At 42.9% G+C, this 16,375-nt stretch overlaps 1 protein-coding gene across 1 annotated transcript in view; it reads left to right on the top strand.

Moving 5' to 3' along the window:
- Positions 1–13,982, top strand: part of CWC22 (CWC22 spliceosome associated protein homolog) — an 83,594-nt gene extending 69,612 nt beyond the window's left edge. The window contains exon 19 of the mRNA XM_040440833.1: positions 13,441–13,982. Within this exon, the coding sequence (XP_040296767.1) occupies positions 13,441–13,670 (230 nt within the window). The 3' untranslated portion in view covers positions 13,671–13,982. The remainder of the gene's footprint in view (positions 1–13,440) is intronic.
- The last annotated feature ends 2,393 nt before the right edge of the window (positions 13,983–16,375 follow it).

The raw sequence follows: 16,375 nt of genomic DNA on the forward strand, positions 1-16,375 counted from the left end.
CTGCTGTAGGCTGTTCGGGCATACTGGGAGTTGTAGTTTTGCAACAGCTGGAGGGCCGCAGTTTGAGGATGCCTGCACTAAAACATCATTTTTTTGGTTTCAGAAATGCTATTATTGTGTAAAACCTTTAAATAAATGAGAAAAGTATACATATTAGGTATTGCCACGTCCGTAACGATCTTCTCTATAAAACTATCACATGACCTAACTCCTCAGATGAACGCTGTAAAAATAAATAAATGAAAACTGTTCCAAAACAGCAAATTTTTTGGTCACCTTGCCCCATAAAGTGTAATAATGAATGATCAAAAAATCCTATGTACCCAAAAATGGTACCAATTAAAACCAACACTTTCTGCAAAAAACGAGCCCCTGCACAAGACGATCGGCAGAAAAATAAAAAACATATGGCGTTCAGAAAACCAATCCAGCAAAATCTGCCTTCTAAAAACCGTATGGCATTCCTTTCCTTCTGCGCCCTGCCGTGTGCCCGTACAGCAGTTTACGACCACATGTGGGGTGTTTCTGTAAACCGCAGAATCGGGGTAATAAATATTGAGCTTTGTTTGGCTGTTAACCCTCAATGTGTTAAAGAAATTTTTTTTATAAAATGGAAAATCTGCCCAAAAAGTGAAATTTAGAAATTTCCTCTCCATTTTCCTTTAATTCTTGTGGAACACCTAAAGGGTTAACAAAGTTTGTAAAATCAGTTTTGAGTAACTTGAGGGGTGTAGTTTCTACAATGGGGTCATTTATGGGGGTATCCACTATGTAGGCCCCACATAGTGACTTCAGACCTGAACTGGTCCTTAAAAAGTGGGTTTTGGAAATTTTCTTAAAAATTTTAAGAATTGCTTCTAAACTTCTAAGCCTTCTAACGTCCTAAAAATATAAAATTACATTTCCAAAATGATGCCAACATAAAGTAGACATATGGGGAATGTTAAGTAATAAATATTTTATTAGGTATGACTTTCTGTTTTAGAAGCAGAGAAATTGAAATTTGGAAAATTGTGAATTTTTCTAAATTTTGGGTACATTTTGGATTTTTTCATAAATAAAGGTGAAATATATTGACTCAAATATATGACTATCATGAAGTACAATGTGTCACGAGAAAACAACCTCAGAATGGCTTGAATAAGTAAAAGTCTTCCAAAGCTATTACCACATAAAGTGACGCATGTCAGATTTGTAAATTTTGACCTGGACACTGGGGCATCAATGACCCTTGGTCATGAAAGGGTTAACGAACAGCAGCAGCAGCCACTACTCGGTGCACTGGCGCAGGCATGAGATTGACAGGTCCAGGCAACATGTCTGGCTCTGTCAGTTCAGGGGTAGGAAAGAGTCTCTTGAGCTGAAGGCCAGTGAATTGACCTGCTCACTGCTGCGGATTTGGCTGTGAGCAGGCTAACAATAAAGAGAGGGCAGCGCTCGCACAAACCCTGCTTTCTCTTCAAACATCTGATCGGCGGTGGTGCCGGGTGTCGGACACCGGCCAATCTTATATTGATGACCTATCTTGAGTAGGGCTGCAGTAAACGATTATTTCAGTAATTGAGTATTCAATCGATTTATTTTTTACGATTAATGGAGTAATTAAATAAGAAAAAATAAATTAATAGACTGTTTTCCTTTATAAAAACTCATCAGATCCCCTGCCATCAGTCCCCAACACCCTTTGTTCCCCCCTATGCGATCAGCCCAAGTGCATCAGTTCCTCCACTGCCATTCGCCCCTCCATGCCATCAATTGCCATGTCCCTCACTCCCCCAGTGCCATCAGATCAGCTCCTCCATGTCCTCCAGTGCCATCAGATCAGCTCCTCCATGTCCCCCAGTGCCATCAGATCAGCTCCTCCATGTCCCCCAGTGCCATCAGATCAGCTCCTCCATGTCCCCCAGTGCCATCAGATCAGCCCCTCCATGTCACCCACTCCCCCAAGATCAGCCCCTCCATGTCACCCACTCCCCCAAGATCAGCCCCTCCATGCCATCCATTGCCGGCTGCCCCCCTTCAGTACCATGTCCCCAGCGCCAGTGAAATAAAATACTTAACTCTCCTGTAGGGGCGCCGCTCCACAGCTCCTTCCTCTTCTCTGCGTGCTGCATTGGATCCTGACGTCACACAGCGTTGGGTCATAGTGCGTGGTACGGGCCGGCGGGTGACTACGGAGCGGTAAGTAATAGCAAGCGCTTCCCTTCAGCTCCGTGGTCACATGACACAAATGAATCCTCGATGCAAAAAATTGGCATCAAGGATTTTTTTGTGTCAAATTACTCGATTCAATCGAGTAATCATTTCAGCCCTAATCTTGAGGATAGGTCATCAATATTAAAAAGCAGACAACCCCTTCCATGTAGGTCAATGAGGTATGGGTCTGGTATTGTGCACATCTGGATTAACACATCTGTGTTCTAGCACTGAGGCATGCTTTATTTTGTCTGTGTTTACGGATCCATCACTCCTATTATAGTCTATGGTTCTTTGAAAAACCTGGACTCAACAAGGATGCCATTTGTCAGGGACCATTTATAGGAGATGCTCTAAAAAATTGACTTTCAGCTTTCAACACAAAATACGGACCGAACACGGATCCTGCTTGGAAATCTTCACGCATGAATTGCTGACCATCTTATCACGGATTTTGTCATTTCATCATGACGTGTAAATAAGGCCTGAGGGAGTGCCATAAATAGCCAAGCTCATGCCCGACCCACTGCTCCATCAGATCGATGGACCAGGGCCTTCGTTCTTGGGATTGGTGGTCGTTCCAGTAATTGGACCCCTCAGTGATCAACTACTTATCCCCTATCCTGTGGATAGTGAATAGCTTGCTAAGTTGGCACTACCCCTTTAATCATGGTTTGCCTGCGTTTTTCTGGTAGTTTTGCTTCCTCATCTGTTTTATATGACTGCCTTTCCCTGTCTTCTTCATAATTTCACAATGTAGTTTCCAGTTAAAGCACAAACCTAAAGATGAGATGAACAGCTTCCCTTACGTAGAATTGTTTATTCCTGCCGTCATGACTGATCTCTTAGACCCATGTAGTGATAACTTTCCCTGGAGTTCAGTTTCAGCTCATTAAGTGCAGTAAGATAATTAGTTGCTCAACTAATGTTCTTGCAGGATTGTACACATTAAACTATGGCAGGATCTGAGCAACTTTTTCTGTTCTGTACATTGTTCGTTACCAAACTGTCATGATTTACTTAAATGTGCTGTAATATCCTCCCCGCCGCCCAGTTCCAGCGCAGAGGCTCCTCTCAGTGATTCTTTCAGGAATGTACACAGCCGAATGGGGTCATGGGCAACACTGCGACCAGTCACTAGCCTCAGCGGAGACATGTCCTCAAGTAGCCTGTGACTGAGCACTGATCTGCCACTTGGGAACACATCACTGCTGAGGTCAGGCACATGACCCTGTCCAGAGTTTTTCCATGTTTTGCCTCCTTCGGGTGCAGCTGTTATGTGAGCTGAAGAAATATGACGTGTATGACACAGTCCTACACCAGTGGGAAATCGGTATAAATCACATGCAAACCTCTGACATTATGCATCAGAATTTACCTTGTGTGCTAGCTTATTAGCTGTTATCAGTGCAAGGTGCAATGCAAGAAACATAAAAATTAAATTTAGGGAGGCGGAGATGCTCTTTTCCTTCTAAGTTCACAAGTCATTTGGGGTAGTCTGAGTTCGGACATGCATTGTTTGGGAGTCTGAGTGTGGACCCCTACTAGTGCTATTTTTGATATGTCTGAAAATCGATTCCTGGAGGTGAATTTACACATTTTGTAGCATTGTGCCTCTCAAAGACAGACTAAAACCACAAAAACATACTCAACATCAGTTATGCACATAGTTACCGATCATGATGTGCAGTTCTATCGCACAGCAAACATTTATCACCTATTCACTGAATAGGTGATTAATGAATGATCGTAGAGAGGGCCCCAGCAGTTGGAACCCCCACCAAATCACTAGAACAGATCCCTGAGCCCCCGTTCTGGAGGCTTTTGGTTTGAATGATGGTCACACTTGCATCCTGCCATTCTATTCGACAGGGATAGCCACATGCAGTACTCTACTGCCTCAGTCATAGACTTTGAATGGAGTGGCATGGAATGGGTGTTTAGGACCCCTGTTCTAGTAATTAGTGAGGGTCCTAGTGGTCAGACCCCCACCAATCCTGTGGATAGGTGATACAGGTTTGTGGTCAGTTAACCCAGGGGTTCAGTGTCTGTGGGACTGATGGAGATAGATGTATCTGCTCCATCAATCTCATAAACTGATTGTAGCATCAGGATGCATGTGTGACTTCCATTCGGATGCCTCCAAAATGGTGCTTCCCGGCATCCCCATTCTAGTGGTCGGTGGAAGTCAAAGTGGTTGGACCCCCACCAATCCTACATAGCGTGTGGATAGGTGATGTCTGTTGCAGGACAATCCTTGTGAAGCGCTAAAGGGGTTCTGCCAAAAAGAAATTCCTGCTAAAGATCTTCTTATAGAAGTGAGGGTGGAGACCTGGTAGATAAAAATGGGGGGACCTGGCCAGTCCGTGCATTACATAGTTACTGCATTGGAAAGGTATGGCAAGCTGCAGCTTCCCCTCACAATCACAGGGGTTGTCTTCATGACCATCCAAAAGTAATGCTGGAATGAGGGAATTATTTGAGAGCTTTGGATTCTGAGTAACATCTGAGCAGGACGCAGCGGTTCTTCCCATTCTTCATTATTCACCATGTGGCCTGTGAACAATCTTGTCAGCCCTGTATGTTTTACAGGCATAAACAGTAGAACTGCTGCTGTTTGCACTTTTCCACCGGTGTATGCAAAAACACACGGCCCCCTCCCCTGCAGTTTACAACTGCCATTAACAGCCCTGGTAATTTTGGAAAGTGCTTCCTCGGTCTAATTCATAGATCACCATGGCTTTTATAGAGATTGTTTGGAGAGCAGATGATAGAACAGCATGAACTTCTGTATTTAGGAGATCTTGCTGATCTGAGATTAATTTGATTTATAACATCAGTGCCTTTAGTAGACACGAGGCTCCTTAATGATGATATACTGCAGTGCTGTATGGAGGGGCTGCAAAAGGCCCGCATTGTCAAATAGTGGATGGGAAAAACAATAATCCAGATAACGAATGAATGAATCCACGAACGAAGAAAACCTCATATCATGTGCCTTCTGGCTTTACATCCGCACGTTCTCTAGCGTAAATACTCTGTATGTCGATTGGATTGCAAGTTCGTGTTGGAATAAAAATTCATATCTTTCTTTAGATCTGACAACAGCTTTACAGCATAATGACGAAGCTCTGTAATATTTCTCCATGGTAGTCAGTTTTCGTTAACCATATGACTGCAATACATCTTGCATGGAGTAATGAAATATACTGATCTGTAGTCTACTGGGAGGGTAACTCCAGCACTGGAAATCATATACTGTACTGATCTGTAGTCTACTGGGAGGGTAACTCCAGCACTGGAAATTGTACACTGCTCTGTAGTCTACTGGGAGGGTAACTCCAGCACTGGAAATTGTACACTGCTCTGTAGTCTACTGGGATGGTGACTCCAGCACTGGAAATTGTATACTGCTCTGTAGTCTACTGGGATGGTGACTCCAGCACTGGAAATTGTACACTGATCTGTAGTCTACTGGGATGGTGACTCAAGCACTGGAAATTGTACACTGATCTGTAGTCTACTGGGAGAGAAACTTTAGCAGTAAAAATAGTATTCTGATCTGTAGTCTACTGGGAGGGTAACTCCAGCACTGGAAATCATATACTGTACTGATCTGTAGTCTACTGGGAGGGTAACTCCAGCACTGGAAATTGTATACTGCTCTGTAGTCTACTGGGATGGTGACTCCAGCACTGGAAATTGTACACTGATCTGTAGTCTACTGGGAGAGAAACTTTAGCAGTAAAAATAGTATTCTGATCTGTAGTCTACTGGGAGGGAGACTCCAGCACTGGAAATCATATACTGTACTGATCTGTAGTCTACTGGGAGGGTAACTCCAGCACTGGAAATTGTATACTGATCTGTAGTCTACTGGGAGGGTAACTCCAGCACTGGAAATCGTATACTCATCTGCAGTCTAATGGGTGGCTGACTCCAGCACTGGAAATCGTGCCTCAGACATCCGTACGTTTATGTGGGTTCTTGGATGTGCGTCTGAGGTTGACTGATTCAGTTGTGAGCCCCCACTGAAGACAGAGACTAAGACGAGTGATGGCAACAGGGCTCATTTGTCATCCCTATAGGCCCCCACACATATTAGTGTATTGAAAGCTGAATCTACCAAGAACAGCAAGTTTGGACGACGGCTGCTGTGAAACTACAACTCCCAGCATGCACACTTTCTTGGCTGTAATTCCCATAGAATTACATAGAAAGGAGGATTCTGGGAGTTGTAGCTTCAGAACAGCTGCACAGTTAAGAGTGATAATTATCATTCTTTTGATATTTTTGTAATACTTTTTAAAATGGTGCGTAGCTCTTGTTAAATGTCCCTAACTTTACCGAGACATCTTCTTTTCTGATTGAGTTTGAAGCTATGAGAGCTGAAGCTGAAAAAACGACATCCGTTGATCCAGTTCAGCCTCTTATCATGCAAAGTTGATCCAGAGGAAGGCAAAAAAATAAACCCCTCATGAGGGAGAAGGCAATTTTCCTTATTTTAGATGAGAAATTCTTTCCGAACTCCAATCAAACTAACACTCTCGGAGCACTACTTGGAGCTTTGTTTTTACTTTTAATATATCAAACCCATTGTGACTGTATGCGAGGACTGCCCTCTATGATATAGTCCACTGGTGCACAGTAATGGCCGCATCATGTGATGACTATGCCCAATTATATGGACCTTTGTGGAGGATCTGGAGGCCACGATGTGCCACATTACACAACAAATTCGCTATTAACATAGAAACATAGAATGTGTCGGCAGATAAGAACCATTTGGCCCATCTAGTCTGCCCAATATACTGAATACTATGGATAGCCCCCGGCCCTATCTTATATGAAGGATGGCCTTATGCCTATCCCATGCATGCTTAAACCCCTTCACTGTATTTGCAGCTACCACTTCTGCAGGAAGGCTATTCCATGCATCCACTACTCTCTCAGTAAAGTAATACTTCCTTATATTACTTTTAAACCTTTGCCCCTCTAATTTAAAACTGTGTCCTCTTGTGGTAGTTTTTCTTCTTTTAAATATGCTCTCTTCCTTTACCGAGTTGATTCCCTTTATGTATTTAAAAGTTTCTATCATATCCCCTCTGTCTCTTCTTTCTTCCAAGCTATACATATTAAGGTCCTTTTAACCTTTCCTGGTAAGTTTTATACTGCAATCCATGTACTAGTTTAGTAGCTCTTCTCTGAACTCTCTCTAGAGTATCTATATCCTTCTGGAGATATGGCCTCCAGTACTGCGCACAATACTCCAAGTGAGGTCTCACCAGTGTTCTGTACAGCGGCATAAGCACTTCACTCTTTCTACTGCTTATACCTCTCCCTATACATCCAAGCATTCTGCTGGCATTTCGTGCTGCTCTATTACATTGTCTTCCCACCTTTAAGTCTTCTGAAATAATTACTCCTAAATCCCTTTCTTCAGATACTGAGGTCAGGACTGTGTCAAATATTCTATATTCTGCCCTTGGGTTTTTACGCCCCAGGTGCATTATCTTGCACTTATCCACATTAAATTTCAGTTTCCAGAGTTCTGACCATTCTTCAAGTTTTCCTAAATCCTTTTCCATTTGGCGTTTCCCTCCAGGAACATCAACCCTGTTACATATCTTTGTGTCATCAGCAAAAAGACAAACCTTACCAGCGAGGCCTTTTGCAATATCACTTATGAAGATATTAAACAAAATCGGTCCCAGTACAGATCCCTGTGGAACCCCACTGGTAACATGACCTTGTTTTGAATGTTCTCCATTGACTACAACCCTCTGCTGTCTGTCACTCAGCCACTGCCTAATCCACTCAACAATATGGGAGTCCATGCTCAATGACTGCAGTTTATTGATAAGTCTTCTATGTGGGACAGTGTCAAAAGCCTTACTAAAATCTAGATATGCGATGTCTACTGCACCTCCACCGTCTATTATTTTATTCACCCAGTCAAAAAAATCTATAAGATTTGTTTGACATGATCTCCCTGAAGTAAACCCATGTTGTTTTTCATTTGATGTCAGACTCACTGGTCTATAGTTGCTCGATTCCTCCCTACTACCTTTCTTGTGAATGGGCACGACATTTGCCAATTTCCAATCTTCCGGGACGACTCCTGTTACTAATGATTGGTTAAATAAATCTGTTAACGGTTTTGCCAGCTCACCACTAAGCTCTTTTAATAATTTTGGGTGTATCTCATCAGGCCCCTGTGACTTATTTGTCTTCACCTTAGACAGCAAACTTAGAACATCTTCCTCTGTAAAGATACATGCATCAAACGATTTATTAGTCATTCTTTCTAGTGGAGGTCCTTCTCCTTTTTCTTTTGTAAAAACTGAACAGAAGTATTCATTAAGGCAGTCGGCTAGCCCTTTATTCTCTTCTACATACCTTCCGTCCTTTGTTTTTAATTTAGTTATTCCTTGTTTTAATTTCCTTTTTTCATTTATATATCTGAAGAATGTCTTATCCCCTTTTTTCATACACTGAGCTAGTTTTTCTTCTGCCTGCGCTTTAGAAGTTCTTATAACTTGCTTGGCCTCTCTCTGCCTAATCTTGTAGATTTCCTTATCTTCATTGCTCTGGGTTTTTTTATAATTACAAAATGCTAGCTTTTTATTTTTAATGATTTGGGCCACTTCTGCTGAGTACGACAGTGGTCTCCTCCTTTTTTTGCTTTTACTGACAAGTCTAATGCAATTTTCTGTTGCCTTCAATAATGCACCTTTTAAGTAGTCCCATTTCTCCTGGACTCCATGTAATCCGTTCCAGTCTGATAAGGACTCATTTATGACTAATTTCATTTTTGAAAAGTCTGTTTTTCTAAAATCTAAAACTTTTGTTTTTGTGTGGTGGGACTCTTTCACAGTTCTTATATTAAACCACACTGACTGGTGATCACTAGATCCCAAGGTTTCGCCTACAATGACATCATATACCGAATCCCCGTTTGTGAATACCAAATCCAAAATGGCCTCCCTCCGGGTTGGCTCCTCAACCACTTGTTGTAGAGATAACCCCAGTAGGGAATTTAGAATATCTGTACTCCTGGTAGAACTTGCTATTTTGGTTTTCCAGTTTATATCTGGAAGATTGAAATCTCCCATAATGATAACTTCTCCTTTCATTGTCATTTTAGCTATTTCTTCAACTAGTAGATCATCTAGTTCTTTAACTTGACCAGGTGGTCTATATATCACACCTACACGAGTTACTGCATGGTTAGCAAACTGCAACGTAACCCAAACTGACTCTATGTTGGCCTCACCAACTTGTATTAGGTTAGATTTAATGCTATCTTTCACATACAAGGGCCACTCCTCCTCCTTTCTTGCCTTCTCTGTCTCTTCTGTATAAAGAGTACCCTGGTATGGTTATGTCCCAGTCATTTCTTTCATTAAACCATGTCTCCGTAACAGCCACTAAATCTACATTCTCAGATGCCATTATTGACCCAAGTTCATTGATTTTTTTACCTAAACTGCGAGCATTTGTAGACAGGACTCTGAGCTTATCATTTCTTAACCTCTGTGCTTCTGACCTGTTCTGGCATTGTTTCGGGGGGCAATTGGACTCTTTTATTTTCACTCTTTTGCCCCCCCTTCCTAGTTTAAATACTCTTTCGCAAATTCTTGGAGTTCACTAAGTACATTTGTTCCTTTGAGAGAAAGATGCAAACCATCTTTTTTGTACAGTTCCTTTCTATTCCAAGTAGAGCTATCATGAGAAACAAAAAAACACTTGCCAGAAATTCCTTGTTTGAGGAGATGGTCGCATGGATTTTTATGTATGTACATATATAAAAAAGAAAATTGGTATTTGTCTTTTTCACTCATGGAATCGTGCCTGGAGCCAGCAAATTTTCCTATGTTAGAGAATTTGTACGGTTTATAATGCAAATTAACTCATGCTAGCCCAACCAGAGTCACTCATTTGTAGACAGCACTGTTACAGGGGTCTTGTGCCTCATCAGTACAGAGCAGGGTACTGGAGGAGATGCTTTAGATGCAATTCAGGAGTAGGGGGAGATGCAGGTTCTCATTCAAGAAACCCTGTGGATGTATTAAGACTTCTTTTCAGGAAATGCTTCATAGGAAAAAAAAGTATGCAAATTAAAGGGGTTGACTGAGAAAAACTTTTAGACGAGCTCTGCACTAGCCTAAAATAAAACCCCCAAAATCTTATGGTCACCCCTTTCTTCAGCCCTGTTTTCTGCAGCTCTGGCTCAGTCCCGCTGCTTGTTTACAGACAGTCACGTGCCATAGACTTGCCCGTCACTGACACTGCACTGACGTGCAGATGTCCAGAATGTCACCTCTGCAGCCAATCGCTGTGCTCAATGTCGCTACTGCAGTCTGTAAACGGGTAGCAGTAGGAGAACCAGACCAGCGCTGGAGGGAGGGCTGAGTAAAGGATGATTTATTATTTTGGGCTATTGCAAGGCCTGTCCAGGTTATTTATTACGTCAGACAGCCCCTTTAACTAATACTAGCCTTATTAATGATTGCCACATCTCTTTATTGGGAAAATGTGACCTGATCATTAGTTACTGTGTATGCACATTGTCTTCTCTCGCTCTCCTACAGTTGAGCGCACATTGTTTTATGTGGTAGGTACCTGGATCTGAAGGTATACCAGTCTTGGGGAGTGTTTGGGGTGGGGTGCTTGTTTTTCAGCCTTTTTTTATTTTCCTTGTAGGAGCTATGAAGATGAGCTGGCATAAGTAGAAATTTGTATTTAAGGGAACCTCTCACTGTTTAATGCATAGGCACAAGGGCTTTTATTTCAGTATAATATTATCTGTCTGGTAAAAGGTAATGGAAACCCATCTTCCTCCCTGTCATCTAATTTGATTTAGCTTGTAAGTTGCTTTTCTATTGAAATTGGAATTGGAGCTTCCTTTTGGTGTTGCTGTTACGAATATATTAAGGAATTGATTAGTGTCAATTTACTAGTTGTCTCCTGCCTGAGTTCAGTGAAAAATGTTTTCACTCCTGGTCCTGTCAATCAAAGTGCAGAGGGAGCAGAGCCTCTAGGTGTAATGGCAACGCCCTCGTTGCTCCGAGAGGCTTATTTGCATATATTAAAACGTCATTTTTCTCAGCAATGCAGGCACATATAAACACGGGACCAACACAGATGCCTTCAGCTGCCAAAAGCACATGGAACAGATCAGCCCATTTCATAGTTACAAATCTGCTGACAGAAGCCCTTTAATTGGACTTGAGCACCAGACTAGGGCTGAAACGATTACTCGATTGAATCGAGTAATTCGACAAAAAAAAAATCCTCAATTAAAATTTTTTGCATCAAGGATTTGTTTGTGTCATGTGACCACGGAGCGGGAGTGAAGCGCTTGCTATAACTTACCGCTCCGTGGTCGCCCGCACTGCGCTGCACTTTCAGGCCTGGGAGGGCAGCTGATGGCACTGGGGGGGGCAGCTGATGGCACCGGGGGGGCTGATGAGTTTTTGTAAAGAAAAACGTTCTTTTAGTTAGTATTTTGTTATTAGAGTACTTGATTAATCAATAGAATATTCTATTACAAAAATTGTCAATAGCTGCAGTCCTACACCAGATTTTTTGGGTAGGAGATCACAGAGAAATGAAATCTTAATAGTGTTGTGCCAGGTTTAGATTTCTTGCTTTCTGTTAGATCACACAGAGCATGATTTGTAAATTGGAATCTGTTTAAAAAAATTATTGTGTCTAGAATATATAATGGTGGTAGCTAATGGTCTTATAGTGCCACCTGGGGTTCGTTACATTGTCTCTCTCTGAACATCCAAGTAATGTGTACAGTGTCAGTGGTCACACATGCTCAGTTGCTCAGTTTCTGCACTCAGATCCTCTGCTGCTTACTATGTTACAACAAATGGCTATTTAAACGCTAAAGGGCAGATTCACTTAGACCGACGTCTCATATGCCAGTTTTATTGAAAAGTCTGTCTGAGTTAGGCTACTTTCACACTAGCGTTCGGGGCTCCGCTTGTAAGCTCCGTTTGAAGGGTCTCACAAGCGGCCACGCACTGATCCGTACTGCCCTAATGCATTCTGAGTGGATGCGGATCCGCTCAGAATGCATCAGTTTGGCACCGTTTGTCCTCCGCTCCGCTCAGCAGGCTGACACCCGAACGCAGCTTTCAGCGTTCGGGTGTCCGCCTGGCCGTGCGGAGGCAAACGGATCCGTCCAGACTTACAATGTAAGTCAATGGGGACGGATCCGTTTGAAGTTGACACAATATGGCTCAATTTTCAAACGGATCCGTCCCCCATTGACTTTCAATGTAAAGTCAAAACGGATCCGTTCTGAACGGATCTAAGCGTTTGCATTATAGGTGCGGATCCGTCTGTGCAGATACCAGACGGATCCGCACCTAACGCAGGTGTGAAAGTAGCCTTATTCATGATAATGCAAACGGATCCGTTTTGACTTTACATTGAAAGTCAATGAGGGACGGATCCGTTTGAAAATTGAGCCATATTGTGTCAACTTCAAACGGATCCGTCCCCATTGACTTACATTGTAAGTCTGGACGGATCCGTTTGCCTCCGCACGGCCAGGCGGACACCCGAACGCTGCAAGCTGCGTTCAGGTGTCCGCCTGCTGAGCGGAGCGGAGGACAAACGGTGCCAAACTGATGCATTCTGAGCGGATCCGCATCCACTCAGAATGCATTAGGGCTGGACGGATCCGTTCGTGGCCGCTTGTGAGAGCCTTCAAACGGAGCTCACAAGCGGAGCCCCGAACGCTAGTGTGAAAGTAGCCTTAGATGTGCCCAATTTATTAAGAGGCATTCCTCTTATTAAATTTGACAGGTTTTTTTGCCAGTCTTTGAGCCAGAAAATCAAATCTGCCTGCTATGAGCTTGCATAGTTTTGAACTATAATTTAGACATTTTTGTGACATAAATTAGAGAATTTGTCAGGTGGTGGAGACCATGTCCCCTCCTGTTAAGCTCTGCCTACTTTTCTAGCTACTCTTGGAAAATGTGAAAAGCTGCATACGCCATAATTTGTGACCTTTTTTACACCATATGAAAGGGGGTCATTATGCTAAAAATTCTGTGAACTTATACAGTTTACTAGGTGGTTAGATACAGTATTAGGATAATTGGGACTTTTCAGAATGGACAGTGGATTTGGATCTTCTGTATGACATTGTGGCTAAGGCCATCTGCTTTGTCATTATTTTACTAATTATTTTTACCATCTACCCGTTCTCTTCACATTTAGACTCTTCAAAGAGAAGAAAAGCAAAATCACAAAAGGACAGACGTAAAGAGAAGACCTCAAGAAGGGAAAGAAGTAAGGAAAAAACAAAGAAAACAAGTTCCAGAAAAGAAGGCTCTGAAGAGAGACAAAAAGAAAAGAAACGTCATAAAGACAGACACGATGATAGACAATCCAGCAGATCAGACAAGAACTCAAAGCACTCTTCACATTCAAGAAGCTCCCGGAGATGATCCATTCTGCTGTATTGATAATGATATTTTTTTTTTTTAACTCCTCTTGTAACATAAGGTTGTGTAAGTGGGAAGTTTAACAAGCATTTATCCAATGTTTCTTCCTTTTGATGTTTTCCTTTGGTTGTAGAAGCATCTGCCCCAAAAGTCACTTCCTAGCTGGAGTCTCCTGGAACAGACCTGTTTCTATCGGATCTATATTAATGGACAGCAAAGCCAAATAAAAGCTGTATTTTAGCAGCTGTGATGTGAAATCTGTGCTTTTACGTTTTGAACCTTATTTTTCATGTCTATTAAAAAGCGATCTTTTATAGTTGCTGGGTGCTTTAATATTTTTTAACTTCTGAACACTATCAAATTGCAAATTGGTTTTTGGACAGCTATTGTAACGTCACACCAGAAGGTATTATTCACACAGTCAGTATTCAGTCAGTGATTTCCATTAGTGATATTAAGCCAAAACCAGGGGCAGCTCTCTCAACACAGAACAGGTGCAGATCTTTCCCTTATACCTTATGTCTGTGGAGGCTCCAATCATGTTTTTGGCTCACAATCACTGATGGAATTTACTGACCAAAACACTGGCGTGTGAATGAGGCTTAACTCTGTAAAACTGGTAACTGGTTCTGAAGTAGCCTATATTTTAACCCAAAGTAAGAAGTGAAAATTTTGCTGGTAACTAATATAGATTAAGCAAATAAATATATGTAAAGGCCAGAAGGATCTGCTTAGGGCTGCAGCTATCGATTATTTTAGTAATCAAATATTCTATCGATTAATCCAACGATTAATCGAGTGCTCTAATAACAAAACGTTTTCCTTTATAAAAACTCATCACTCTCTGTGCCGTCAGCTCCCCCCCAGTGCCATCAGTCCTCTGCGCTGTCAGCTCCCCCCAGTGCCATCAGTCCTCTGCGCTGTCAGCTCCCCCCAGTGCCATCAGTCCTCTGCGCTGTCAGCTCCCCCCAGTGCCATCAGTCCTCTGCGCTGTCAGCTCCCCCCAGTGCCATCAGTCCTCTGCGCTGTCAGCTCCCCCCAGTGCCATCAGTCCTCTGCGCTGTCGGCTCCCCCCAGTGCCATCAGTCCTCTGTGCCGTCAGCTTACCCCAGTGTTATCAGTCCTCTATGCCGTCAGCTCCCCTCAGTGCCATCAGTCCTCTGTGCCGTCGGCTCCCCCCAGTGCCATCAGTTCTCTGTGCCGTCAGCTTACCCCAGTGTTATCAGTCCTCTGTGCCGTCAGCTTACCCCAGTGTTATCAGTCCTCTGTGCCGTCAGCTTACCCCAGTGTTATCAGTCCTCTGTGCCGTCAGCTTACCCCAGTGTTATCAGTCCTCTGTGCCGTCAGCTTACCCCAGTGTTATCAGTCCTCTGTGCCGTCAGCTTACCCCAGTGTTATCAGTCCTCTGTGCCGTCAGCTTACCCCAGTGTTATCAGTCCTCTGTGCCGTCAGCTTACCCCAGTGCCATCAGTACTCTGTGCCATCAGCCCCCCATGCCATCAGTACTCTGTGCCATCAGCCCCCCATGCCATCAATCCTCCGTGTTCTCTTTTCTCCCCCAGTTCCACCATCTCCGCTCCTAACCATAAGTCCTCAGCACAGGTGAAATACTTACCTTTCCTGTAGGGGGGACGCCGACACTCCTCAGCTCTTCCAGTCTCCTCTTCGTGTGCTTCACTGGGACCTGATATCACACAGCGTCAGGTCATAGTGCTCGCTTACGTGCACTATGTCCTGATAACGTGTCAGGATCCAGTGCGGGCTGGCGGGTGACCACAGAGCATGAGTAATAGCATGCTCTTCACTCAGGCTCCATGGTCACATGAGGCAAACGAATTCTCGATGCAAAAAAATTGCATAGAGTATTTTTCTGTCGAGTTACTCTATTTACTCAAGTAATCGTTGCAGCCCTAGATCAGCTAAACTAATCTGTGGTGGAAATCTGCAGTATCAATTGACATGCTGCAGATTTAAAATCTCATCTAGTTTGCTGATACTATAAAATGCTGCTTATTTGCCACATGCAATCCGTCCTGGGTAACTAACATGTACCATACATGTATGACCAGTAGAGAGCAGCACAGTACATGTAGGATATGTATGAAAATTGCCTTATACTGTAGATATACCTTGATCTGCCTAATATTGTGTAGGCCCTCTTCATATGCCACTTAAACAGCTTTGATCCATCAAGGAATGGACTCCGAAAGACCTCTATAGGTGTCTTGTGTTATCTGGCACCAAGACTTTAGCAGCAGATCCTTTAAAGGGGTTTTTCAATCTTTAAAGATGGTTTGCAAAGTGCAGTAAAAAGTCACTAATATATTGACTGGTCTCACATGGTTTCTTGGTATTTATCTCCTGTTTGTGTGATGTCCCAGACACTGAAAATGTGGTTTCTCACTATCTCTAATGTATGGGATGTCACTCATCACATGCCTTTCATATCCTTCTTTCTGGCTCCCTCCCGGTCTCAGAAGGGATGATGTTTCACATGCTGGGCAGCTTGTAATTATCTATTTTGAAAAAGAGAGGAAGCCTCTTACAATCCTTTGTTTCCAGGTATTCAAGTCAAGATGGGCAATTCGAATGATGTTGGAGTTAAATAGAGTAAACATATTGTAGTATTGTGGCTTCTATTATGAAAAGCTTTCCAGTTTAAGGATGCTGCTAAAAGTAAAGTATTTGGTTTGTTGAAGGTGGAATGT

The sequence above is a fragment of the Bufo bufo genome, chromosome 7 (genome assembly GCF_905171765.1).
Source record: "Bufo bufo chromosome 7, aBufBuf1.1, whole genome shotgun sequence".
Classification (NCBI taxonomy): domain Eukaryota; kingdom Metazoa; phylum Chordata; class Amphibia; order Anura; family Bufonidae; genus Bufo; species Bufo bufo.